This window comes from Bombina bombina, chromosome 6 (assembly GCF_027579735.1).
Source record: "Bombina bombina isolate aBomBom1 chromosome 6, aBomBom1.pri, whole genome shotgun sequence".
In the NCBI taxonomy this organism is placed as follows: domain Eukaryota; kingdom Metazoa; phylum Chordata; class Amphibia; order Anura; family Bombinatoridae; genus Bombina; species Bombina bombina.
This window is the reverse complement of record NC_069504.1, coordinates 877,660,511-877,686,942: the sequence shown is the minus strand read 5'-3', so window position 1 is coordinate 877,686,942 and position 26,432 is coordinate 877,660,511. Positions and strand designations below refer to the sequence as shown.

At 39.7% G+C, this 26,432-nt stretch overlaps 1 protein-coding gene across 1 annotated transcript in view; it reads left to right on the top strand.

Moving 5' to 3' along the window:
• Positions 1-6,204: 6,204 nt before the first annotated feature.
• ZMYND15 (zinc finger MYND-type containing 15) overlaps positions 6,205-26,432 on the top strand; it is a 167,072-nt gene continuing 146,844 nt past the window's right edge. Inside the window, exons 1-3 of the mRNA XM_053719566.1 lie at positions 6,205-6,529; positions 7,952-8,159; positions 21,274-21,429. Coding sequence (XP_053575541.1) covers positions 6,205-6,529; positions 7,952-8,159; positions 21,274-21,429 — 689 coding nt within the window. The remainder of the gene's footprint in view (positions 6,530-7,951; positions 8,160-21,273; positions 21,430-26,432) is intronic.

The following is a 26,432-nucleotide window of genomic DNA, read 5'->3' as shown; positions in this document are numbered from 1 at the left end:
AATGAACACCTACCTAACTGTCTAAAATAACTGTCTCACCTAGGGCCCAATTCTCAAAAACTTGTTGGCATGGTAAAAAAATAATCATCTTATTTTACTGGGCACTATATTAAGAAGTAAATGTCTCACTATAACATAAAGCTTATCAGTGGGCTCCCCTTAATGAGATACACAGTTCCCAATGTAAAAATTGTCTTTAAAACTTCATAATGCTTGTTTATATGTACAGGTGGCCCTCGTTTTACAACGGTTCAATTTACACCGTTTCAGAATAACAACCTTTTTTTCCAGTCATGTGACTGCTATTGAAAAGCATTGAGAAGCAGTGCATTTATTAAAATAGCCTGTAGGTGGAGCTGTCCGCTTGTGTTGCAGCAAAGCCAAGCAAGCTGTAATTAATCAGTTTAACCAGACCTGAGCTATCGAGCAGATTTCAAAGGAACAAGATCTTCCTGTCTATAAATCAGTCCAGATTGGAAGGCATAGAAAGAACTGTTTGCAGAAAAATGCAAGTGAAGTCTGTGTTGTGTGATTATTTTATTAGGTTTATAATGCTGTTTAGCATTTAAAAATTCTTCATTTCAAAGCTTTAAAAATGATGTATTAGGTGTTATTATGACAATTTTGAGAGGGGCCTGGCACCTATCTCCCTCACTTCCCATTGACTTACATTATAAACTGGGTTTCAATTTACAACGGTTTCGATGTACAACCATTCCTTCTGGAACCTAACCCCGGCGTAAACTGAGGGCTACCTGTAACTCATCTGAGATATGATGTTCTTTTCAATATCTCTGTATCTATAATCTATATTGCTCTGCTTTTTCTTTTATTGCAGTAGAATGTGTATATTGCTCTGTGTTTTCTTTTATTGCAGTAGAATGTGTATATTGCTCTGCTTTTTCTTTTATTGCAGTAGAATGTGTATATTGCTCTGCTTTTTCTTTTATTGCAGTAGAATGTGTATATTGCTCTGCGTTTTCTTTGTAATCTTTGAAATACAATTTAAAAAAATTGTCTTAAAAACAATCCCTGAGGGCCCTTGTTATACTGACAAGGCACCCTCTAGAATCTTGCCAGATCAAAGAGCTTTAGTGATTCCGGCCACTAATATGAACGTGGATCTTAGATATTCTCCCTATTACCTCCTCTCCTGGGTATATTGAGGTAATAGGGAGAATATATTAAAGAAAAGAGAAGCTTTTTGGATCTTTAAGTTAGGGACTCTGCAACCAAAAGGTAAGAATAGAGACCTGGATTGGTCCCTTTTTTATTAAAAATTCTCTAAAATATTCTCTAAATTCTGTCAAATTGATAGTACTCTTCTAAATTTGATGTGATTCCTGATAATGACTGCTTTCCATGATTTTATTTCTGTTTTTAAGTGATTTTTGTGCACTTTGTTCTCTTTTGTATCATTTGTTGAAGGATGGTGAAAATTTGTAAATTTAATGATGCAATGATATAAAATAACCACTAGAGGGTGTAATATTACTGAAGAGCTGTAATTTACTAGCAGGTTGCTAATTGTTATTTGATTACACCTGTGTATAGGTATATAAGGACAGGTTTGAGTGCCATTATGTATTCACATGATTAAGGGGTAACACCCCGAAACGTTGTGGACTTTATTCTTGTGCCATAATAAATTGGTTATAAATTTATGCTGCTGCTATCTTGGTGTGTATCTGTTTGGGGGTGTGCAGGAACCCTGGCAGCGAGCATTGGGCATTTAAGGGTGCTGGACCTTTGACTTTTTATATTGAAAAAACAAAGAAGAATACAAATAGCCAAAATAATTATTAGAAAATGTTTTCAAGAGCTCAAGGCTATTACATTTTAAAAGAGAAGCCTGTGAAAAACTGCTGAAGTGGTATTTTCTGATGGATTGGAATAAAGCTGTTTGTCTCCATGGAACGTGTACAGGGTGTCACATAAGCATTTGTGATAAAAGTGGTTATTGTATTTACTTTTATATCAGAATGGCTTTTAAATTAAAATCCCTGGAAAAAAAAACCATAGACTCACACAAGAATTGTGATGGATTGGAATGGAGGCTTTAGTTCTTTGGTAGCAGTAGCAAAGTTGTCCAACATTTGAAAATAAAACCCAGGGAAACTTTGCAGCAGAGACAAATACATACATGTAAGGTTTGTATAGCTCGGCCCACTCCAAGACAAGCACATAAATATTAATATTTACCCATACTGAGTGTGAAAAGGGAGGGGAAGTTTAAATTAAGCTTTCATGATTCAGACAGAGCATGTCATTTTTAAACTCACTTCTACTTTGTTCTCTTGGGTACTTTTATTAAAAAAGGATATGTACATATCCTCAAAAGCAGCATTTCAATACTGGGAGCATGACATGTAACAGTGATATTAAACCTCATGTTTAACCTGCTAACTGCTGAGAACAATATATGCAAATATGTTGAGGATTTGTTTTTATAAATTACTTTTGCTAAGACACTATTGAAAGTTTCACAAGCAGGTGGCATTTTATGAGGTAAATAGTCATGTTTTTATCTTTTACTGAGGCAGTGATCATGGGCAATAGGTTAAGAGACTCAGAAATGCCCCAGTACATCTGGGTTTGTTTTGTATTTTCTGTGAATTGCAGTTCCAACACATGAACAGCCTCATATGAGCCCCTGCTAAGCAAAGCTTCAGTATATAAATGAGTTGCCTTGCTTCTTCACTCCTTGTTTCTACCCTGTCTGGTATTATTTATCTTATGGCTCCCCCTTGCCTGACACCTGTCTACACACTGATAAACTTCAGTGAAACAGAAGACCACAGAAAGTTCCAGAAAAAAAGCATACTGTAAAGAATGATACTAATGCCACAGTGCTTTCTGTGGTGGGAGTACAGCACTGCACACAATATTCATAAACTATATACAGACTGAATTGAACAAGGGACAAGCTTAACCCCTTAACGACCGAGGACGTGCAGGGTACGTCCTCAAAAAAAAGGCAGATAATGCCTGAGGACGTACCCTGCACGTCCTCGGTGTGGAAAGCAGCTGGAAGCGATTCTGCTCGCTTCCAGCTGCTTTCCGGTTATTGCAGTGATGCCTCGATATGGAGGCATCCTGCAATAACCTTTTTAAGCCAATCGGTGCAGAGAGAGCCACTTTGTGGCCCTCTCTGCACCGGAGATCGGTGGCTTACAGTGCGTTGGTGGGTGGGAGCCGAACCGGGAGGCGGGTGGTGGCCATCGATGGCCCTCGTGATGTGGAAGGGGGCGGGATCGTGGGCGGGGATGCCAGGGGGCGCGCACTGACGCGCGCACGTGCACGGGAGGGTGGGGGCAGGCTCGTGCACGGGGAGGGAGCGGGTGGGAACCGCTACACCCAGAAAAAAAAGTGTAGGAAAATAAAAAAAAACTGTTAAAATTTTTTTACAAAATCAGAAAAAAAACACATCAGTTAGGTGGTGGGGGTTGGTCTGTGGGGAGGGGGAAGCTACACTACAGAAAAAACGGGGAAAAAATAAAAAAAACCCCCATATTTTCTTGCAAACTGGGTACTGGAAGACAGCTGCCAGTACCCAAGATGGCCCCCAATAAGGCAGAGGGGAGGGTTAGAGAGTGGTTTTGGGGGGGATCAGGGAGGTTGGGGGCTAAGGGGGGGATCCTACACAGTAGCATATGTAAATATGCTAAAAAAAATTTTTATTATTTTTAAAAACCCTTTTATTTTAGTACTGGCAGACTTTCTGCCAGTACTTAAGATGGCGGGGACAATTGTGGGGTGGGGGAGGGAAGGGAGCTGTTTGGGAGGGATCAGGGGGTGGGATGTGTCAGGTGGGAGGCTGATCTCTACACTAAAGCTAAAATTAACCCTGCAAGCTCCCTACAAACTCCCTAATTAACCCCTTCACTGCTAGCCATAATACACGTGTGAGGCGCAGCAGCATTTAGCAGCCTTCTAATTACCAGAAAGCAACGCCAAAGTCATATATGTCTGCTATTTCTGAACAAAGGGGATCCCAGAGAAGCATTTATAACCATTTGTGCCATAATTGCACAAGCTGTTTGTAAATAATTTCAGTGAGAAACCTAAAATTGTGAAAAATTTTACTTTTTTTTTTAAAATTTGATTGCATTTGGCGGTAAAATGGTGGCATGAAATATACCAAAATGGGCCTAGATCAATACTTTGGGTTGTCTACTACACTACACTAAAGCTAAAATTAACCATACAAGCTCCCTAAAAGCTCCCTAATTAACCCCTGCACTGCTGGGCATAATACACGTGTGGTGCGCAGCAGCATTTAGCGGCCTTCTAATTACCAAAAAGCAATGCCAAAGCCATATATGGCTGCTATTTCTGAACAAAGGGGATCCCAGAGAAGCATTTACAACCATTTGTGCCATAATTGCACAAGCTGTTTGTAAATGATTTCAGTGAGAAACCTAAAATTGTGAAAAATGTAAAAAAATTTTTAATTTGATCGCATTTGGCGGTGAAATGGTGCCATGAAATATACCAAAATGGGCCTAGATCAATACTTGGGGTCATCTACTACACTACACTAAAGCTAAAATTAACCCTACAAGCTCCCTAAAAGCTCCCTAATTAACCCCTTAACTGCTGGGCATAATACACGTGTGGTGCGCAGTGGCATTTAGCGGCCTTCTAATTACCAAAAAGCAACGCCAAAGCCATATATGTCTGCTATTTCTGAACAAAGGGGATCCCAAAGAAGCATTTACAACCATTTATGCCATAATTGCACAAGCTGTTTGTAAATAATTTCAGTGAGAAACGATTTTTTGTATTTGATCGCATTTGGCGGTGAAATGGTGGTATGAAATATACCAAAATTGGCCTAGATCAATACTTTGGTATGTCTACTAAAAAAAAATATATACATGTCAAGGGATATTCAGGGATTCCTGAAAGATATTAGTGTTCTAATGTAACTAGCGCTAATTTTGAAAAATAAATGGTTTGCAAAAAAAGCAAAAAACATGTAAACATTGGGTATTTCTAAACTCAGGACAAAATTTAGAAACTATTTAGCATGGGTGTTTTTTGGTGGTTGTAGATATGTAACAGATTTTGGGGGTCAAAGTTAGAAAAAGTGTGTTTTTTTCCATTTTTCCTCATATTTTATAATTTTTTTTTATAGTAAATTATAAGATATGATGAAAATAATGGTATCTTTAGAAAGTCCATTTAATGGCGAGAAAAACGGTATATAATATGTGTGGGTACAGTAAATGAGCAAGAGGAAAATTACAGCTAAACACAAACACCGCAAAAATGTAAAAATAGCCTTGGTCCCAAACGGACAGAAAATGGAAAAGTGCTGTGGTCATTAAGGGGTTAAAAGGCAGGGACAGGAAGCCAAAAAATTGGACTGTCCCGGAAAAAAACGGGACAGTTAGCCACTATACAGTAGCTAAACATTTTTTTTAGATCCTGTTATGAATGTTGCTATACATTGTTGTAACTGTGGGATGATGCACCACACATTTGATTTTGTTGAGCCAAAACAAAAAACAACTTTGTGAAAGCTTTAGTGTAACCATAGGTAACCATGCTTTAATTAAATATAAAGCTACTGACAACACTCATAAGCTTTACTGCACCAATAAATAATTTAGGGGTACTTTTCAATCCTTAGGAAAACTTATCTAATGATTTTCTACAGAAGATCACCATTAACGTCTATCAGTATTTTTGTAGGCAAGCTTTTCTAAAGGATTGAAATGGACCCCATATATGAGTTGTCAAATGCCATCCTACTACAGAAATGAGGTATAAGACATGTTCTTACAAAAATAAATAACTAATGATAGCATGGGAGGATGCAATAAGCAATTTAGTGCAAGCAGAAACTGAGCTAGAAGAATTAGTGCAACTTGAAACCTGGTGTAAACTGTAAGGATTAAAAAACAATTGCCCAAAACACATAAAAAACAGTAAAGTATTACACACATATATACATTATTTAATAAAAAATGAGAGTGAGGCCTATAAATTAATAGAAGTATCAGAAAAACTACAAGGTAAAAAGCATTTACTTTTCTATATTTGTTCCTTATCTTGCAACCCATCAAAAAATGTTTATTAAAAAAAAACTTTACTGATTTTAAGAATAGTGCCTAATTTATGAAAGTCTCTTCACATTGTATTCATTTATATCCATTATATATTGATAATGATGTTCATTGTTTTACCCTGTCAGGAATGGAGTTTATCTCTGGATACCGAGAACCCATCCTGGACTTTTCAGAGGTTCTCTTTAGTTGGTACAAGAGATATTTGTCTGACCGTGAAAACATGTCCAAGAGTGATATAGACCCCCGTGAATGGGAAAATTGGCTGCGGGGACTGCCCTATGACCCTTTGTGCTGGGTTATACATGTTCTATCGAACAAATATATTACTTTCCAATCAAAGAATTCAGAGCTGCAGACAGGAGATGGATTCTATGCTGACGATCTCCGTTTATGTGACCTTGAAAAATACATTAACCTTATTGATCTGGATAGAGACAACAACCAAGATGGAGGTATGTATATTTTCTAAATTGCATGGCTCCTTTGTGAGCTGCACATGCATGTAGCATTACATGGGAATAATGACACGTATTTAACCCTTTGAGTGCTAATGACGTCTCTGAGCCGTCACAGAGTTTCTTACTCTGGTGCTAATGACGGCTCAGAGCCGTCATGAGCACTCGACCCAACTTGAGGGAGATCTGGGGGCTCCTAACCGCTCCTACCCTGGCGATGTGCCTGTAGAGTGACAGGCATTTCCGGGGCTTCACGTGATGCACGGTGACGTCACGCGCAATGACATGATGACGTCACCACTGTTGGAAAGGTAATCGCCTAACCTAACCAACAGTGTAAGTTACATTTTTTAATAAAAAAAAATAAAAAAAATTAAAAAAAACCTTAGAAAATATTAGCACCCAGGTGGGAAAGTGCTTCGCACTCAAAGGGTTAATCACATAATGATGCATGAGGCAGGTCCATGTCATGATGAATTAAATCAGAAAATGAAATTATGTGAGATATTGGCATGATACTGACACTGCAACATTGCTTTTATGTGCATATATACAGTCCTTGGTAATTAGAGGTAGTTATGGTGGTAGACAATGACGGTGGACAAAATAACTCTCCCATGTTGCCAAGCTCACATAAAAAGCAAAATGACTGAAAACACAAAAATGTAATGCACAAGGCATTTGCCCCAGGAAAATAAATAACAATGACGCTGTCCCCAAATGCTCCATATAAAATGCTTGTCTGATAGCAAAAGTGCCTGGCTGAATGAGGGAAATTGTTTTACATAGCAGAGCCTGTGTAACTGTATAGAAAAAAGGAATAGTGTCTGATAAGAGGAGGGGATCTTATACCACTAGCAGGCCTGCCTAGCCCCCACAATGTGAGGGGTGAGGATATAAGAAGGTGCTATGTACATTCTGTATTTAGTTTATGAAGAAGTGTTTATGGTATCAGGAGATGTAATATAAAGTGTTGTTTTTGTCATATAGGACACACTAAATGTTGGGATAAGATTTGACTATACAGGGGACCGGGCATACAGGGAGCGGGAGGGTAATAAAGGGACTAGGCTGAGGGGCCCCAGAATTGTGTCTTGTCCAGGGCCCTACAAATGCTAAGGGTGGTCCTGGCTACTGGTATAGGCTGAGATAAAAAATGTTTTTAATGCCACTTTCATTATCAGATAATTGGATCATGTTTTATATTATCCCCATAAGATCTTGACCTTACCAACCCACTAAAATCACCCAAACAAAATACAAAAATCCCAAAAGCAATAAATGAAAATTTCTTAAAGAACAAAACCTTATTTATATTTTACAGAATTTACCCAGTTAGTGTACTTTATTAAGTACTGTTTGGAAAAAAACAGTTTTTGTAATTTCATGACACCTTGTGATATATGTGATATATTTCAGATGACTTGTACTGTGTTGATTACACACTGATGGTTGCAGAGGAGAATGGCATCCTCATGGGAGTGGATTTTCTGATGAATGGTGGAGACAATGAACAACTTGGTTCCCGGGCATTTCAGTTACTGTGTCATTCCATGGCAAGACCCCTGGGAGCAGATCAACCTCGAAGACCTACAAAAGTGGTTGTAGATAATGCCAAAGTGCACAAGTAAGTGTGCAAAAGAGATTTTGGAAAAACCTTATAGCTATGTAAAAAATATATAAAGGAGAATGAGAAAACGCATGAGTATGTGTTTTCAGCATAGCAAAACCCCTATCACTAGAGGTGGGTCAGCCATGACACTTGAGACCCTCAAAAGTACAAATACTAATGCAGCTCCCAAGTAATATAAACATAATAGCGACAATACCCTATCACTATTGCTAGTATGTGGATAGAGAAACCAGCTGTTAGAAGCCACAATGTTTTACTGACCCACAAATAGAGAACTAGCACTAAATAACAGCCGTTTAAAGAAGTTTGATCAATTTGTAAAAGGGAGTCGCTAGATTTTTTTGTTTTGTAGTAGCTTAATTTTAGCATCTTGCATAGGATCTAACCAAAAGTCTTTTTAAAAATATTTTTGGTTCATGTCTATTTATAAATACATATTAAAAAATATAAATGTTCTAGCACTCTTACCGAATAAGATTGAATTTCATTAAAAAAAAAATGTTAACAAATATTTATAAAGCTCTCTTTCTTCCAGTTAAAGATATGGCATGTTGACTGAATGTAGCACACTTTGTATGTGTTATGGTCTAGATTAGACGTGGAGTTCAAAAATATTAGCACTTATATTGCTCAAGCGCAATCAATAGTGATTCTATTTTTATGCTCATATTACAAGTTCAAAATTAATTTTTATCGCTCAAGCAATCGTCTAGGGCAGAGCTTCTTAAACTTTTTTCACCTGAGATCCCTTTTTTCATTGGAAAATTTATCATGACCCCCTTTATAGTAATATAGTAAAAAACAACCACTTGTTAGATAGGTATATAATTTTATGTTTTTTTATACTACATAAGTGAGGGAATTATTAGCAAAAACAAGTAAATGCAACTTTCCTAGCCATTGCTAATCACTAACAGTTGGACTCCTTTGCTAACTCCATACGGTAAATTTATTAGATGGCGATCGGACATCTCTACACCGCTAAATGCAGACAGCGTATCATTGCACAAGTATTTCTAGTGAAAGGCTTGCTTGTGCAATGCTGCCCCCTGCTCACTGGCGGCCGCTAGCATGGGATGTCAATCATCCCGATCGTATCGGGATGATTTTAGTCCACCACCTAAAAGGTGGAGTGGGGGAGAAGTTAAGGAGCAGCAGTCTTACGGCGAGCCAGAAACGATGGGCGTAGAAAGCCGCATCCTCTGCTTGTTAAATCTACCCCCATATACCTTCCATGTAGGCTTTTCCTCTGCTCGTGGTGATGAGCAACACCAATGCATTTGAAGATGTACAAAATAAGCTATGTGCCTACCTCACATTAAGCAAAATATGGGAAAAAGTTAGTGACTTATACACAAACACACTCACTCAAACATACAAACACACACACTTACTCATTCACAACACACACATTCACAGTAAATTACTGGGGACCCCCAAACATTTTTAAGGGACCCCCCAGGGGATCCCAACCCTCTGTTTAATAAGCACGGTCTAGGCCATGCTAACATCTGCATGTAGGATAGCGCAGGTGCACTAAATGCCTCAATTCCTGTCTGTGCACTTGGTAGGCAGTAAAATGTATGTCGTATATCGCCTGAGCACTAAGCAGATGTTGCAGTAAGCTGAAGGTGCGCTAAGCAGATCGTGATCAAGCAGTGTATGTTTTTCATGTAGTTTTCTTCTTTACTATAATAATGGTTTAATTCTGGTCTTAATAAGCGCTAACAGGCCCATTTATCAAAGGGCTTGCGGACCTGATCCGACACTGCGGATCAGGTCCGCAAGACCTCGCTAAATGCGGAGAGCAATACGCTCTCCCCATTTAACATTGCACCAGCAGTTCACAAGAGCTGCTGGTGCAACGCCGCCCCCTGCTGACTCACGGCCAATCGGCCGCCAGCAGGGGGGTGTCAATCAACCCGATCGTATTCGATCTGGTTGATTTCCGGTGATTCCTGTCCGCCTGCTCTGAGCCCCCTGCGCTATCCATGAAAAATATAGGGCACACTTAAAAAGTTTCCACCACTTTAAGATACTTTGCTTAAAACGCAGAAAATAACACACCAAGCTCTGTCGAATGTAATCCACTTGTAATCTAGCCCTCTATGAGTCATATGCTATATTTGAGTCTCTGTACAGTTTCACGTCGCATATTGCCATGCTATTTGTTGTTCGTCAGCACAGATTTTGAAATCATATGCTGTAAGTGAATAATGTCTATAGTATACCTATTGGAGCATTCATCAGTTCCTATTTTATTACATACAGCTGATCCACTAAACCTCACTCACTTCATTCTGTAGATGTATAGAACAATACAGCAACTAGTAAAGCTAGGGGGGCCGGAGAGACTGGAGAGGATATTCACATGAATGTAAAAAAATACTTGAATTTTCCTCCCATTCGTCCATAAACGATAAACAAATAACTCCTAAATGACGGCTGATGTACTGTTCACATGCCCTCTTATAGGGCCTTGTTGATTATGCCAGTATTGCCAATGTCCTATGTATATCTGCATGCCTCTGAATTGAGGCGTGCAATACTAGCGCAGCTTTCTCCGCTGTCGGCAAAGCTGCGCTAGAAACCTCTTAAGGACCTTGCGATGTACAGGGAACATCAGTTGTTAAGGGGTTAACAACAAAACAACAGGCAAACTAATGCATGCAACAAAAAATGAGTTGATTAGTTCATGCAGTAAAAAACAATAATCTAAAATGGTATACAACATACACTGATCAATAAGGATCCAGCATCCAATCAGTATGTAAGCATTTCTTTTGTTCTTGGCAGTCCTGACCCTATTAATAAAAAAAATTAAACGGACATGATTCAGATGGAGCATAGAATTGAAACAACTTTCCAGTTTACTTCTGTTTGCAAAAAAGGAACAATGCACTACTGGGAGCTAGCTGATCACATTGAGCGAGTTAATAACAAGAGGCATATATGTGCAGCCACCAGCCAGCAGCTACGTCTCAGTAGCGCATTGTTGTTTCTGAGTATACCTTTTCATTGGAAGATGCCAATAGAACAAAGCAAATTAGATAAAAGAGGTAAATTGGAAAGTCGTTTCAAATCAAATGCTCTATCTGAATTATGGAAGATTATTTTGACTTTACTGTCCCTTAAAAAAAAAATTACAAAATATTTTTTGTGCTGCTGCTAACTTGTATCACTAGCACTAGCTACTACTTTTTTAATCTTTAAGCTAATCTGCTTTATTAATGATGCTCCTCATAGGAAATAGTGTACAAATGGATTTTTGTTAACATGTTGTTGAACCATTATCAGTCGAAAAGACGTTTATTGGGACGAACAGTACATCACTTAGGTCTTAGTGCAATAGTGGTATTATAATACAGTATTTATTGTTAAAGGGACATTAAACTGTTGTGCACAACTACAAAAGAATAGTAACTACTCATCATGTCACTGCATTCCACCCTGTTCCTGTAGCTCTTTACAAATCAGTTCCCCTGTTTTAAAAGCTTAAAGGGACATTAAACACTACTTAAATGCTAGATAGAAAGATGCATTCAAAGTAAAGATTAGTCTGAGAATAACATGTAGATGTATTTTTTAAAGTTTAATTAGCTGTTTAAATAGTGACAAAATAAGTGTACACTTTTAGTGTATATAAAACAATGGGAGCTGCCATGTTGTAACTTAGGTTGCCTACTCTGCTGTGGCCAATTAGGGACAGTTATAAATAGATCACTAGAGTGTGCAACCAATAGCTGTGTGGAATATAACAGTGTTCTACTCTTCCATTTCTAACAAGAACTAAAAGTTCACAATTTTAGAATGAAATTACAGGAAAAGGGGACACAATAAATAATGAAAGTATATTGCAGAGTTTTTCTTATATACAGGTGGCCCTCGTTTTACAACGGTTCAATTTACACCGTTTCAGAATAACAACCTTTTTTTTCCAGTCATGTGACTGCTATTGAAAAGCATTGAGAAGCAGTGCATTTATTAAAATAGCCTGTAGGAGGAGCTGTCCGCTTGTGTTGCAGCAAAGCCAAGCAAGCTGAAATTAATCAGTTTAACCAGACCTGAGCTATCGATCAGATTTCAAAGGAACAAGATCTTCCTGTCTATAAATCAGTCCATATTGGAATGCATAGAAAGAACTGTTTGTAGAAAAATGCAAGTGAAGTCTGTGTTGTGTGATTATTTAATTAGGTTTATAATGCTGTTTAGCAAATGTTTTTGTTCATTTAACTTAGTTTAATTATATATTCTGTGTTGTGTGATTATTTTATTAGGTTTATAATGCTGTTTAGCATTTAAATTCTTCATTTCAAAGCTTTAAAAATAATGTATTAGGTGTTATTATGACAATTTTGATAGGGGCCTGGAACCTATCTCCCACACTTCCCATTGACTTACATTATAAACTGGGTTTCAATTTACAACGGTTTCGATTTACAACCATTCCTTCTGGAACCTAACCCCGGCGTAAACTGAGGGCTACCTGTATATGATTTATCATTTTATATCACCATCTCAAAGTGTTTAATGTCCTTTTAAAAGTGCCAGATACTGAAGCTCCACTTCTTTGTACTGGGGGCGGCCATCTTGGAGCCCAGTTATTCTGACAGAAGCTGCGCACACTCACAGATCAGTAATATTGTCCACTTTTTTACAGCTGTATAATCTGCTTAAAGTTATTGTGCATGTTACATCATGTGAGCTTTACATTTTTAATTTTTTGTTTACAGTTTCAAAGCAATTAACAATAATATAGAGCATTGCAGTCACTGCAAAAATGTAAAGCTCCTGCTTTGTATCATGCACCCTGAGCTGAAGCACTTTATACAGCTGTAAAAATAAATAAATAAGGCAATATTACTGATATGTGAATGTGCACAGCTTCTGTCACAGGCGGTGGGAATATCTGAGTTACAAGATGGCCGCCCCCAGTTAAAGCAGCGGAGCTTCAGTATCTAGCACATTTAAAGGGACAGTAAAGTCATAAATAGATATAGCATACCATTTTGAACAACTTTCCAATTTACTTCTATTATTTAATTTGCTTCCTTCTCTTGTTATCCTTTGCTGAAAGGTTTATCTAGGTAAGCTCAGGAGCAGCAAAGAACCTAGGTTCTAGCTGCTGATTGGTGGCTGCATGTACTGTATATAACGATTGTCATTGGCTCACCTATGTGTTCAGTTAGAAACCAGTAGTGCATTGCTGCTCCTTCAACAAATGATACCAAGAGAATGAAACAAATTTGATAACAGAAGTAAACTGGAAAGGTGTTTCAAATTGTATGTTCTACCTAAATTATGAAAGAAAAAATGTGGGTTTCATGTCGGTTTAAGCTATTAAAATAGGAGAACTGATTTTCTCCTGTTAAGTGTGGTCAGTCCACGGGTCATCATTACTTCTGGGATATTAACTCCTCCCCAACAGGAAGTGCAAGAGGATTCACCCAGCAGAGCTGCCATATAGCTCCTCCCCTCTACGTCACACCCAGTCATTCTCTTGCACCCAACTAATAGATAGGATGTGTGAGAGGACTGTGGTGATTATACTTAGTTTTATACCTTCAATCAAAAGTTTGTTATTTTATAACAGCACCGGAGTGTGTTGTTCCTTCTCTGGTAGAATTTGAAGAAGAATCTACCTGAGTTTTTTGTATGATTTTAGCCGGCGTAGTTAAGATCATATTGCTGTTCTCGGCCATCTGAGGAGTGAGGTAAACTTCAGATCAGGGGACAGCGGGCAGGTTAATCTGCAAAGAGGTATGTAGCAGCATATTATTTTCTGACAATGGAATTGACTGAGAAAATTCTGCCATACCGATATAATGTAAGCTCAGCCTTAAATGCAGTAGTAGCAACTGGTATCAGGCTGTCATGTATGTATATTTACACTTCAGTATTCTGGGGAATGGCACTTCACTGGGATAATACTGTATGCATAAGTCTTTAGCCTAATTTGCAGTGACTAGCAACAGGCTTTCTAATGACATTTCATTTATTTGATGTTAAACGTTTTTGCTGGCATGTTAAATCGTTTAATTTTCTGAGGTACTGGGTGAAAAAATGTTTTGGGCACTGTTTTTTTCCACTTGGCAGTCATTTTATTTAATTTAAGACAGTTTACTGATCTCCCTCACTGTTGTGTGTGAGGGGGAGGGGCCTATTTTGGCGCTTTTGCTACGCATCAAAAAATTCCCTGCATGATCCGGTTCGTCTCTACAGAGCTCAGGGGTCTTCAAAACTTATTTTGAGGGAGGTAATCACTCACAGCAGAGCTGTGAGATTGTAACTGACTGTGATAAAAAACGTTTATTTCTGTACTTTTTTTCTGCTATTCAGGGTTAGTTATCCATTACTAATGGGGGCAATCCTTTGCTAAAATTGTGTTTTTACCGGAAAGAATTTGATGTTATAGTTTCTCAGTTTATTATTTCTCAAACTGTCATAACTTTTTTCTGTGCTTCTTAAAGGCACAGTACGTTTTCATATTGTTTGTAAATTGCTTTGAAAAGTATTTCCAAGTTGCTAGTTTATTTGCTAGTGTGTTAAACATGTCTGATTCAGAGGAATATCTCTGTGCTATATGTGCTAAAGCCAAAGTGGAGCCCAATAGAAATTGATGTACTAATTGCATTGATGCTACTTTAAATAAAAGTCAATCTGTACAAATTGAACATATTTCACCAAACAACGAGGGGAGAGTTATGCCGACTAACTCGCCTCACGTGTCAGTACCTGCATCTCCCGCTCGGGAGGTGCGTGATATTGTAGCGCCGAGTACATCAGGGCGGCCATTACAAATCACATTACAGGATATGGCTAATGTTATGACTGAAGTTTTGGCTAAATTACCAGAACTAAGAGGTAAGCGTGATCACTCTGGGGTGAGAACAGAGTGCGCTGTTGATAATAGGGCCATGTCTGATACTGCGTCACAGTATGCTGAACATGAGGACGGAGAGCTTCAATCTGCAGGTGACGGTTCTGATCCCAATAGAATGGATTCAGACATTTCTAATTTTAAGTTTAAACTCAAAAACCTCCGTGTACTGTTAGGGGAGGTATTAGCAGCTCTGAATGGTTGTAACACCGTTGCAATCCCAGAGAAATGATGTAGGCTGGATAGATACTATGCGGTACCGGCGAGTACTGACGTATTTCCTATACCTAAGAGGCTTACAGAGATAATTACTAAGGAGTGGGATAGGCCTGGTGTACCCTTTTCCCCCCCTCCTGTGTTTAGAAAAATGTTTCCAATAGACGCCACCACACAGGACTTATGGCAGACGGTCCCTAAGGTGGAGGGAGCGGTTTCTACTCTGGCTAAGCGTACCACTATCCCGGTGGAGGATAGCTGTGCCTTTTCAGATCCAATGGATAAAAAATTAGAGGGTTACCTTAAGAAAATGTTTGTTCAACAAGGTTTTATATAGCAACCCCTTGCATGTATTGCGTCTGTCACGGCCGCGGCCGCTTTTTGGTCCGAGTCCCTGGAAGAGACTCTTGACTCAATAACTATAGATGAGATTTCAAACAAGCTTAAGACACTTAAGCTAGCTAATTCATTTATTTCGGATGCCGTAGTACATTTAACTAAACTTACGGCTAAGAATTCCGGATTCGCCATTCAGGCACGCAGAGCACTGTGGCTAAAATCCTGGTCAGCTGACGTTACTTCTAAATCTAAATTACTTAACATACCTTTCAAAGGGCAGACCTTATTCGGGCCCGGGTTGAAAGAAATTATCGCTGACATTACAGGAGGTAAAGGCCATGCCCTGCCTCAAGACAGAGCCAAACCTAAGGCTAGACAGTCTAATTTTCGTTCCTTTCGTAATTTCAAAGCAGGTGCAGCATCAACTTCCTCTGCACCAAAACAGGAAGGAGCTGTTGCTCCCTACAGACAAGGCTGGAGACCTAATCAGTCCTGGAACAAGGGCAAGCAGGCCAGGAAACCTGCTGCTGCCCCTAAGACAGCATGAATTGAGGGCCCCCGATCCGGGAACGGATCTAGTGGGGGGCAGACTTTCTCTTTTCGCCCAAGCTTGGGCAAGAGATGTCCAGGATCCCTGGGCGTTAGAGATCATATCTCAGGGATATCTTCTGGACTTCAAATCCTCTCCCCCAAAAGGGAGATTTCATCTGTCAAGGTTGTCAACAAACCAAATAAAGAAAGAGGCGTTTCTACGCTGTGTACAAGATCTTTTACTAATGGGAGTGATCCATCCGGTTCCGCGGTCGGAACACGGACAAGGGTTTTACTCAAATCTGTTTGTGGTTCCCAAAAAAGAGGGAACTTTCAGACCAATCTTGGATTTAAAGATCCTAAACAAATTCCTAAGAGTTCCATCGTTCAAAATGGAAACTATTCGGACAATTCTACCCATGATCCAAAGGGGTCAGTACATGACCACAGTGGATTTAAAGGATGCTTACCTTCACATACCGATTCACAAGGATCATTACCGGTATCTAAGGTTTGCCTTCCTAGACAGGCATTACCAGTTTGTAGCTCTTCCATTCGGATTAGCTACGGCTCCAAGAATCTTCACAAAGGTTCTGGGTGCTCTTCTGGCGGTACTAAGACCGCGAGGAATTTCGGTAGCTCCGTACCTAGACGACATTCTGATACAAGCTTCAAGCTTTCAAACTGCCAAGTCTCATACAGAGTTAGTACTGGCATTTCTAAGGTCGCATGGATGGAAGGTGAACGAGAAGAAGAGTTCTCTCTTTCCACTCACAAGAGTTCCCTTCTTGGGGACTCTTATAGATTCTGTAGAAATGAAGATCTACCTGACAGAAGACAGGTTAACAAAGCTTCAAAATGCATGCCGTGTCCTTCATTCCATTCAACACCCGTCAGTGGCTCAATGCATGGAGGTAATCGGCTTGATGGTAGCGGCAATGGACATAGTACCCTTTGCACGCCTACATCTCAGACCGCTGCAATTGTGCATGCTAAGTCAGTGGAATGGGGATTACTCAGACTTGTCCCCCACTCTGAATCTGGATCAAGAGACCAGAAATTCTCTTCTATGGTGGCTTTCTCGGCCACATCTGTCCAGGGGGATGCCATTCAGCAGGCCAGATTGGACAATTGTAACAACAGACGCCAGCCTACTAGGTTGGGGCGCTGTCTGGAATTCTCTGAAGGCTCAGGGACAATGGAATCAGGAGGAGAGTCTACTGCCAATAAACATTCTGGAATTGAGAGCAGTTCTCAATGCCCTTCTGGCTTGGCCTCAGTTAACAACTCGGGGGTTCATCAGGTTTCAGTCGGACAACATCACGACTGTAGCTTACATCAACCATCAGGGAGGGACAAGAAGCTCCCTAGCAATGATGGAAGTATCAAAGATAATTCGCTGGGCAGAGTCTCACTCTTGCCACCTGTCAGCAATCCACATCCCGGGAGTGGAGAACTGGGAGGCAGATTTCCTAAGTCGTCAGACTTTTCATCCGGGGGAGTTGGAACTTCATCCGGAAGTCTTTGCCCAAATTCTTCGATGTTGGGGCAAACCAGAGATAGATCTCACGGCGTCTCGACAGAACGCCAAGCTTCCTTGTTACGGGTCCAGATCCAGGGATCCGGGAGCGGTTCTGATAGATGCTTTGACAGCACCTTGGACCTTCGGGATGGCTTATGTGTTTCCACCCTTCCCGATGCTTCCTCGATTGATTGCCAGAATCAAACAGGAGAGAGCATCGGTGATTCTAATAGCGCCTGCGTGGCCACGCAGGACTTGGTATGCAGATCTAGTGGACATGTCATCCTGTCCACCTTGGTCTCTGCCTCTGAGACAGGACCTTCTGATTCAGGGTCCCTTCAAACATCAAAATCTAATTTCTCTGAAGCTGACTGCTTGGAAATTGAACGCTTGATGTTATCAAAACGTGGTTTTTCTGAGTCAGTAATTGATACCTTAATACAGGCTAGGAAGCCTGTTACCAGAAAGATTTACCATAAAATATGGCGTAAATACTTATATTGGTGCGAATCCAAGAGTTACTCATGGAGTAAGGTTAGGATTCCTAGGATATTGTCTTTTCTACAAGAAGGTTTAGAAAAGGGTTTATCCGCTAGTTCCTTAAAGGGACAGATTTCAGCTCTGTCCATTCTTTTACACAAACGTCTGTCAGAGGTTCCGGACGTTCAAGCTTTTTGTCAGGCTTTAACTAGGATCAAGCCTGTGTTTAAAACTGTTGCTCCACCATGGAGTTTGAACTTAGTTCTTAATGTTTTACAGGGTGTTCCGTTTGAACCCCTTCATTCCATTGATATCAAGCTGTTATCTTGGAAAGTTCTGTTTTTAATGGCTATTTCCTCGGCTCGAAGAGTCTCTGAGTTATCTGCCTTACATTGTGATTCTCCTTATCTGATTTTTCATTCAGACAAGGTAGTTCTGCGTACTAAACCTGGGTTCTTACCTAAGGTGGTCACTAACAGGAATATCAATCAAGAGATTGTTGTTCCATCTTTGTTTCCTAATCCTTCTTCGAAGAAGGAACGTCTTCTACACAATCTAGATGTAGTCCGTGCCCTGAAATTTTATCTACAGGCAACTAAGGATTTTCGACAAACGTCTTCCCTGTTTGTCGTTTATTCTGGTCAGAGGAGAGGTCAAAAAGCTTCGGCTACCTCTCTCTCTTTTTGGCTTCGTAGCATAATACGTTTAGCCTATGAGACTGCTGGACAGCAGCCTCCTGAAAGAATTACAGCTCATTCTACTAGAGCTGTGGCTTCCACTTGGGCCTTTAAGAATGAGGCTTCTGTTGAACAGATTTGCAAGGCTGCAACTTGGTCTTCTCTTCATACTTTTTCCAAATTTTACAAATTTGACACTTTTGCTTCTTCGGAAGCTGTTTTTGGGAGAAAGGTTCTTCAGGCAGTGGTTCCTTCCGTATAAAGAGCCTGCCTGTCCCTCCCGTCATCCGTGTACTTTAGCTTTGGTATTGGTATCCCAGAAGTAATGATGACCCGTGGACTGACCACACTTAACAGGAGAAAACAAAATTTATGCTTACCTGATAAATTCCTTTCTCCTATAGTGTGGTCAGTCCACGGCCCGCCCTGTTTTTATGGCAGGTCTAAATTTTTAAATTATACTCCAGTCACCACTGCACCCTTTGGCTTCTCCTTTCTCGTTGGTTCTCGGTCGAATGACTGGGTGTGACGTAGAGGGGAGGAGCTATATGGCAGCTCTGCTGGGTGAATCCTCTTGCACTTCCTGTTGGGGAGGAGTTAATATCCCAGAAGTAATGATGACCCGTGGACTGACCACACTACAGGAGAAAGGAATTTATCAGGTAAGCATAAATTTTGTTTTTTAAGAGCTGCAGAAACAGTATCAAATGCAGTAACATAGTGAGCAATAACCATTCTAGGGTAGTTCTAGTTCTGGTTCATCATTTATTTTTATATTACAACTAGCTGTTGCCCGCGGCTTCGCTCGCATGGATTTTGTGATTTGTAAAAATATAGCGAAAAACCCGACCACTCGCAACGACATGTGCCCTGTTTGGGTTGCACATTCGCTGACATGAACTTCTTGAGTTTTCGTTAATTCTCGTAATCTAAATACCAATTTTCACGTCTAACATCTTTGGTTTTTGATATATAGGTATCCTCATAAATCACCCCCCCCCCCTTTTGACCCCCCTTAAAGTGTCAGTAAACATTAAAAATAATGTTATATAATTCTGCACATAGTGCAGAATTATATAACATTATATTAGCGCAAACGTTTTAAAACAAAATTTCCCCTTTGAATTTTAAAAAAACCCTGCTGTTTAACAGACCCGCTCTCTGTGATCTTCTGAGCGGGTCTGTTTTTTTCAAACAGCGCGTCTGACAGAGCAGGAGCGAGCTGCACTTAGTGCTATGGTGCGGTCGGGCCGGGCTGTGACTATACAGCTGGCCCGATGCGCTGTTTGAAAAAAACAGACCCGCTCAGAAGATCACAGAGAGCGGGTCTGTAAAACAGCAGGTTTTTTTTAAAATCCAAAGGGGAAATTTTGTTTTATAACGTTTGCGCTAATATAATGTTATATAATTCTGCACTATGTGCAGAATTATATAACATTATTTTTAAGGTTTACTGTCCCTTTAAGTGGATTTTGGGGAAATGGTAAAACATGTGTTTCTTTACTTTTCAAGGAGAATCTAAATACCAATTTTCACGTCTGTAACATCGTCGGTTTTTGAGATATAGGTATCCTCATAAAAAAGTTCACCCCCCTTTTACACTCCCTTAGGGACGTAATTTCCAAAATATCCTTCCCTAGTCAGTGCCTACATCATAAAAACAACGTAACTTCCAAGTTTCACGTTCCTAGATTAAACGGTTTGAGGTGGGCGTTGATGAGTCAGTCAGTCAGGACTTCTTTTATATATATAGACAGGTGGCTACTGGTGTAAAATGTTTCAGTAACATGTTGCAAATATATATTTAATCAATTAATTACTAAACCCTGTTATGATTAATACATTAACAGATCTCATATTCTTCTGTAGACAATAACATACAATTTTTTACTCAGTTTTCCAATGTTTAATTGGAATTGTCTAACACTCTTTGTCTCTATTTGTTCTCATAAGTTTAATAAAATTGAATAAATGAGCAATTGTAAAAGATGTGCTTAAGCATTTTAGCATTGCACTATTGCTTGAACAGAGTATAGAGGGTTAAACTCATAGTTAAAGTCAGCTCTGGATCATAGATGCACTACTGATACATAGATGCACACAGCTACTTAGGCAGTCAGTAATGGTATATGTTCTTGGCCACCAATCATTGTCCGTGTTCCGCTCAGGATCAGCAGTCCCTTGCCAGTCGGGTTATGACTTTAACTATGTGTTTAACCTTGATTTGCGTGCTAAACACATAGTTCAGTTTAACAAATAATAAAATGCTATACCTCTTTAGAATATTGAATTTTTTTTCTCCCTTTAAAATGATTTATCCCTTTAAATATATGGTTGTTGCCTTATTTGCAACATTTTATGTTTTTCTGTTTATTGCATTTTGTCCAGCAGTGCTGTCTCAATAAATATTATTTCCTATAACTAATTATTATATCTTCTATTCTTACATTTGCTCTTCCCTAGCTTCCTTGCCGTCAGTCTTCCATTTCTGGGAGTCCTGGTGGAACCGAAACCCCTGAGAGATTGGTCGCTGAGTCCAAAATTCAGTTTCTCAACCAGGGCAGTGCCCAGCTGCCATGTATGTAAGAAAAGGAGCTTCGAGACCGCACTGTTTCCTTGGTAAGGCGTGGAGGGAGAGGGAAAAGGGCAAAGGGCTAAAGTGGTGATGATCAGGTACAATAAAACACCAGGAAAGGTTTATAACCGCAGTAGACCTTACTTCCTGGTAAGAAAATGGTCCCATCTATGAAACCCATAACTGTCACACAATCACTAAATTATTCATTAGAGATATTAAACACCCATTGCTTTTTTTTGGCTGATTTAGTAAAGACCGCTGCTCCATAACTTGTCCGCCTGCTCTGAGGCGGCGGACAGAAATCAACCCGATCGAATACGATCGGGTTGATTGACACCCCCTGCTAGCGGCCGATTGGCCGCGAATCTGCAGGGGGCGGCATTGCACCAGCAGCTCACAAGAACTGCTGATGCAATGATAAATGCCAACAGAGTATGCTGTCTGCATTTATCAATGTGTAATGATGTGCATCAGAAATGATACGCTACTTCGCACATTGATTATAGAAGTAAATTGGAAAGTTGTCTAAAATATCATGCTTTATTCAAGCAATTTACGTTTGTTTGACTTTACTGTCCCTTTAATGTAATTTTATAATCTAGGACAAGCTTACCGCATAGGTGCTAGGTACTGGAAATATGCAAGGTAATGACTAATGTCCAGTGCTGTACACAGAGCTAATAGAGAGGTAAAGGAGGGAGAATGGGATATAACATAAATAAAGTTATGATAGTAGAAGAGGTTCTCCCACAAAAACTATGTGATTATTCCTAGTATAAATTCTGTGCCTAAAGTTATGTCACCACAATACAGAGTTGTAGCCATACATTAAACTTCCCATGAAATCTAGTCATTCCATATTAACAGTTTTTTTGTATTTATTCAGCCAAAGACCAAACTTCTTTAACAGCTGGGGAATACAATGTCTTTCCAAAATATCTGTCAAAACACTAAAACAGTTTTTCCCAAACCCAGCCCTCAGGACCCTTGACAGGCCAGATATTAATTTTAACTAGAGCAGAGGTTAAACAATCAGCTGATCAGTAACCATGGTTACTAACCTGTTCTGACCCATCAGCTGATTATTTCACCTGTGCTCTAGTTAGGGTATAATGAATACCTGGCCTAACTTAGAACTGGAGTTTGGAAATACTGCACTAAAGTTTAATAAAAAATACATAAGCATGCAGGGAATTATACAACAAATATGGGAAGTATTTCTATGGGCATAGAAGCAGGCATTTATTTTTCCAGGAATAAGCAATACATAAATAAATAAATAAATAAATAAATAAATAAATAAATAAATGTCCCAAAAATATTGTCTGTGGTAATAGGTGTGTGAAGATGCTTGTATACACTAACTACATATCCTTTTACAAATGGTGGCTCACTGGCATTCAAATTAGTGACTCAATTAGGCTTGAATATAAGCAGGAGTGGAGATAACATTGGTACAGCAGGTTTTTTTCTGTCATGATTCAGATAGAGCATGCAATTTTAAGCAGCTTTCTAATTTACTCTTATTAGCAATGTATCTTTGTTCTCTTGCTATCTTTATTTGAAAAGCAAGAATCTAAGCTTAGGAGCCGGCCCATTTTTAGTTCAGCACCTGGATAAATTTGGGATTAGTATCCCTTAAGCAGCTAGTCTATACATTGACGTGTGCAGAATGTGCATAATCCAAATGCAGGGGAGCCTTTTATTAAGGCAGATTAGTGCTTATCTATCTATCTATCTATCTATCTATCTATCTAACTATCTAACTATCTATCTATCTATAGTCAAAATCATTATACAGAGCAACATGTATATTATTACTATTTGCTACTGAGTTACCTTTGGAGGCCCAAAAAATTCTACATTAGGGCCATCTGTTGAGTAGGTTTGCTACTGAAATAAAGAACACAATACCCCCCCCCCCCCCCCCCACACACACTCTTAGATACCCAATACTGTGAGTACAAATAGCAGGCCTTTTGCTGTCAAGTGCCTTGATCTTCCAGCTTTCACCAGGTTCATTGATATTTGTTTTTCTGTATGCTTGTACATTAATTAAAATCAATAAAAATGTATTAAAAAACAAACTAGGAGAAAGTGGATGTTTCTCTTGTAAGGTGTATCCAGTCCACGGATCATCCATTACTTGTGGGATATTCTCATTCCCAACAGGAAGTTGCAAGAGGACACCCACAGCAGAGCTGTTATATAGCTCCTCCCCTAACTGCCATATCCAGTCATTCTCTTGCAACTCTCAACAAGCATGGAGGTAGTAAGAGAGAGTGGTGAAATATAGTTAGTTTTTTTTCTTCAATCAAAAGTTTGTTATTTTAAATAGTACCGGAGTTGTACTATTTTATCCCAGGCAGTAAATAGAAGAAGAATCTGCCTGAGGTTTCTATGATCTTAGCAGGTTGTAACTAAGATCCATTGCTGTTCTCACATATGTCTGAGGAGAGAGGTAACTTCAGCGGGAGAATGGCGTGCAGGTTACTCTGCTATGAGGTATGTGCAGTTACATTTTTTTCTAGAAATGAGAAAATGCTAGAAAATGCTGCTGATACCGGATTAATGTAAGTTAAGCCTGAATACAGTGATTTAATAGCGACTGGTATCATGCTTACTCTCAGGGATAATACCCTTTTAAAATTGCAATATAAAACGTTTGCTGGCATGTTTAATCGTTTTTATATATGCTTTGGTGATAAAACTTTATTGGGGCCTAGTTTTTTCAACATGGCTGGCTTAAATTTTCCTAGAAACAGTTTCCTGAGGCTTTCCACTGTTGTAGTATGAGTGGGAGGGGCCTATTTTAGCGCTTTTTTGCACAGTTAAAATTACAGACTGAGATATCCAGCTTCCCTCAGAAGTTCCCTGAATGCTATAGGACATCTCTAAAGGGCTCAAAGGCTTTCCAAAGTCGTTTATTGGGTAAAGTAGGGCCACAGCAGGCTGTGGCAGTTTGTTGTGACTGTTAAAAAACGTCTATATCGTTTTTTTGATCCGTTTTTTTTAACTAAAGGGTTAATCATCCATTTGCAAGTGGGTGCAATGCTCTGTTAGCTTATTACATACACTGTAAAAATTTCGTTTGCTTTACTGCCTTTTTTCACTGTTATTCAAATTTTGACAAAATGTGTTTCTCTTAAAGGCACAGTACCATTTATTATATTTGCTTGTTAACTTGATTTAAAGTGTTTTCCAAGCTTGCTAGTCTCATTGCTAGTCTGTATAAACATGTCTGACATAGAGGAAACTCCTTGTTCATTATGTTTAAAAGCCATGGTGGAACCCCCTCTTAGAATTTGTACCAAATGTACTGATTTCACTTTAAGCAATAAAGATCATATTATGTCTTTAAAAAATTTATTACCAGAGGAATCTGACGAGGGGGAAGTTATGCCGACTAACTCTCCCCATGTGTCAGATCCTTTGACTCCCGCTCAAGGGACTCACGCTCAAATGGCGCCAAGTACATCCAGGGCGCCCATAGCGTTTACTTTACAAGACATGGCGGCAGTCATGGATAATACACTGTCAGCGGTATTAGCCAGACTACCTGAATTTAGAGGTAAGCGAGATAGCTCTGGGGTTAGACGAAATGCAGAGCATACTGACGCTTTAAGAACCATGTCTGATACTGCCTCACAATATGCAGAAGCTGAGGAAGGAGAGCTTCAGTCTGTGGGTGATGTTTCTGACTCAGGAAAGATACCTGACTCTGATATTTCTACATATAAATTTAAGCTTGAACACCTCCGCGTGTTGCTCAGGGAGGTTTTAGCTGCTCTGAATGACTGTGATACAATTGCAGTGCCAGATAAATTGTGTAGACTGGATAAATACTATACAGTGCCGGTGTGTACTGATGTTTTTCCAATACTTAAAAGGTTTACAGAAATTATTAATAAGGAATGGGATAGACCAGGTGTGCCGTTCTCTCCCCCTCCTATTTTTAGAAAAATGTTTCCTATAGACGCCACCACACGGGACTTATGGCAGACAGTCCCTAAGGTGGAGGGAGCAGTTTCTACTCTAGCAAAGCGTACTACTATCCCTGTCGAGGACAGTTGTGCTTTTTTAGATCCAATGGATAAAAAATTAGAAGGTTACCTTAAGAAAATGTTTATTCAACAAGGTTTTATCCTACAGCCCCTTGCATGCATTGCTCCTGTCACTGCTGCTGCGGCGTTCTGGTTTGAGTCTCTGGAAGAGGCTTTACAGGTAGCGACTCCATTGGATGACATACTTGGCAAGCTTAGAGCACTTAAGCTAGCCAATTCTTTTGTTTCTGATGCCATTGTTCATTTGACTAAACTAACGGCTAAGAATTCTGGTTTTGCTATACAGGCGCACAGGGCGCTATGGCTTAAATCATGGTCAGCTGACGTGACTTCAAAATCTAAGCTGCTTAACATTCCCTTCAAGGGGCAGACCCTATTCGGGCCTGGTTTGAAGGAGATTATTGCTGATATCACTGGAGGAAAAGGTCATGCCCTTCCTCAGGACAGGTCCAAATCAAGGGCCAAACAGTCTAATTTTCTTGCCTTTCGAAACTTCAAGGCAGGTGCGGCATCAACTTCCTCTAATGCAAAACAAGAGGGAACCAAACCAGACCTGGAACAAAGGTAAGCAGGCCAAAAAGCCTGCTGCTGCCTCTAAGACAGCATGAAGGAACGGCCCCCTATCCGGTAACTGATCTAGTAGGGGGCAGACTTTCACTCTTCGCCCAGGCGTGGGCAAGAGATGTCCAGGATCCCTGGGCGCTGGAAATTATATCCCAGGGATATCACCTTTCACAATTATCTGCAAACCAGATAAAGAGAGAGGCATTCTTACGCTGTGTACGAGACCTCCTAGTTATGGGAGTGATCCATCCAGTTCCAAAGGAGGAACAGGGACAGGGTTTTTACTCAAATCTGTTTGTGGTTCCCAAAAAAGAGGGAACCTTCAGACCAATTTTGGATCTAAAGATCTTAAACAAATTCCTCAGAGTTCCATCATTCAAGATGGAAACTATTCGTACCATCCTACCTATGATCCA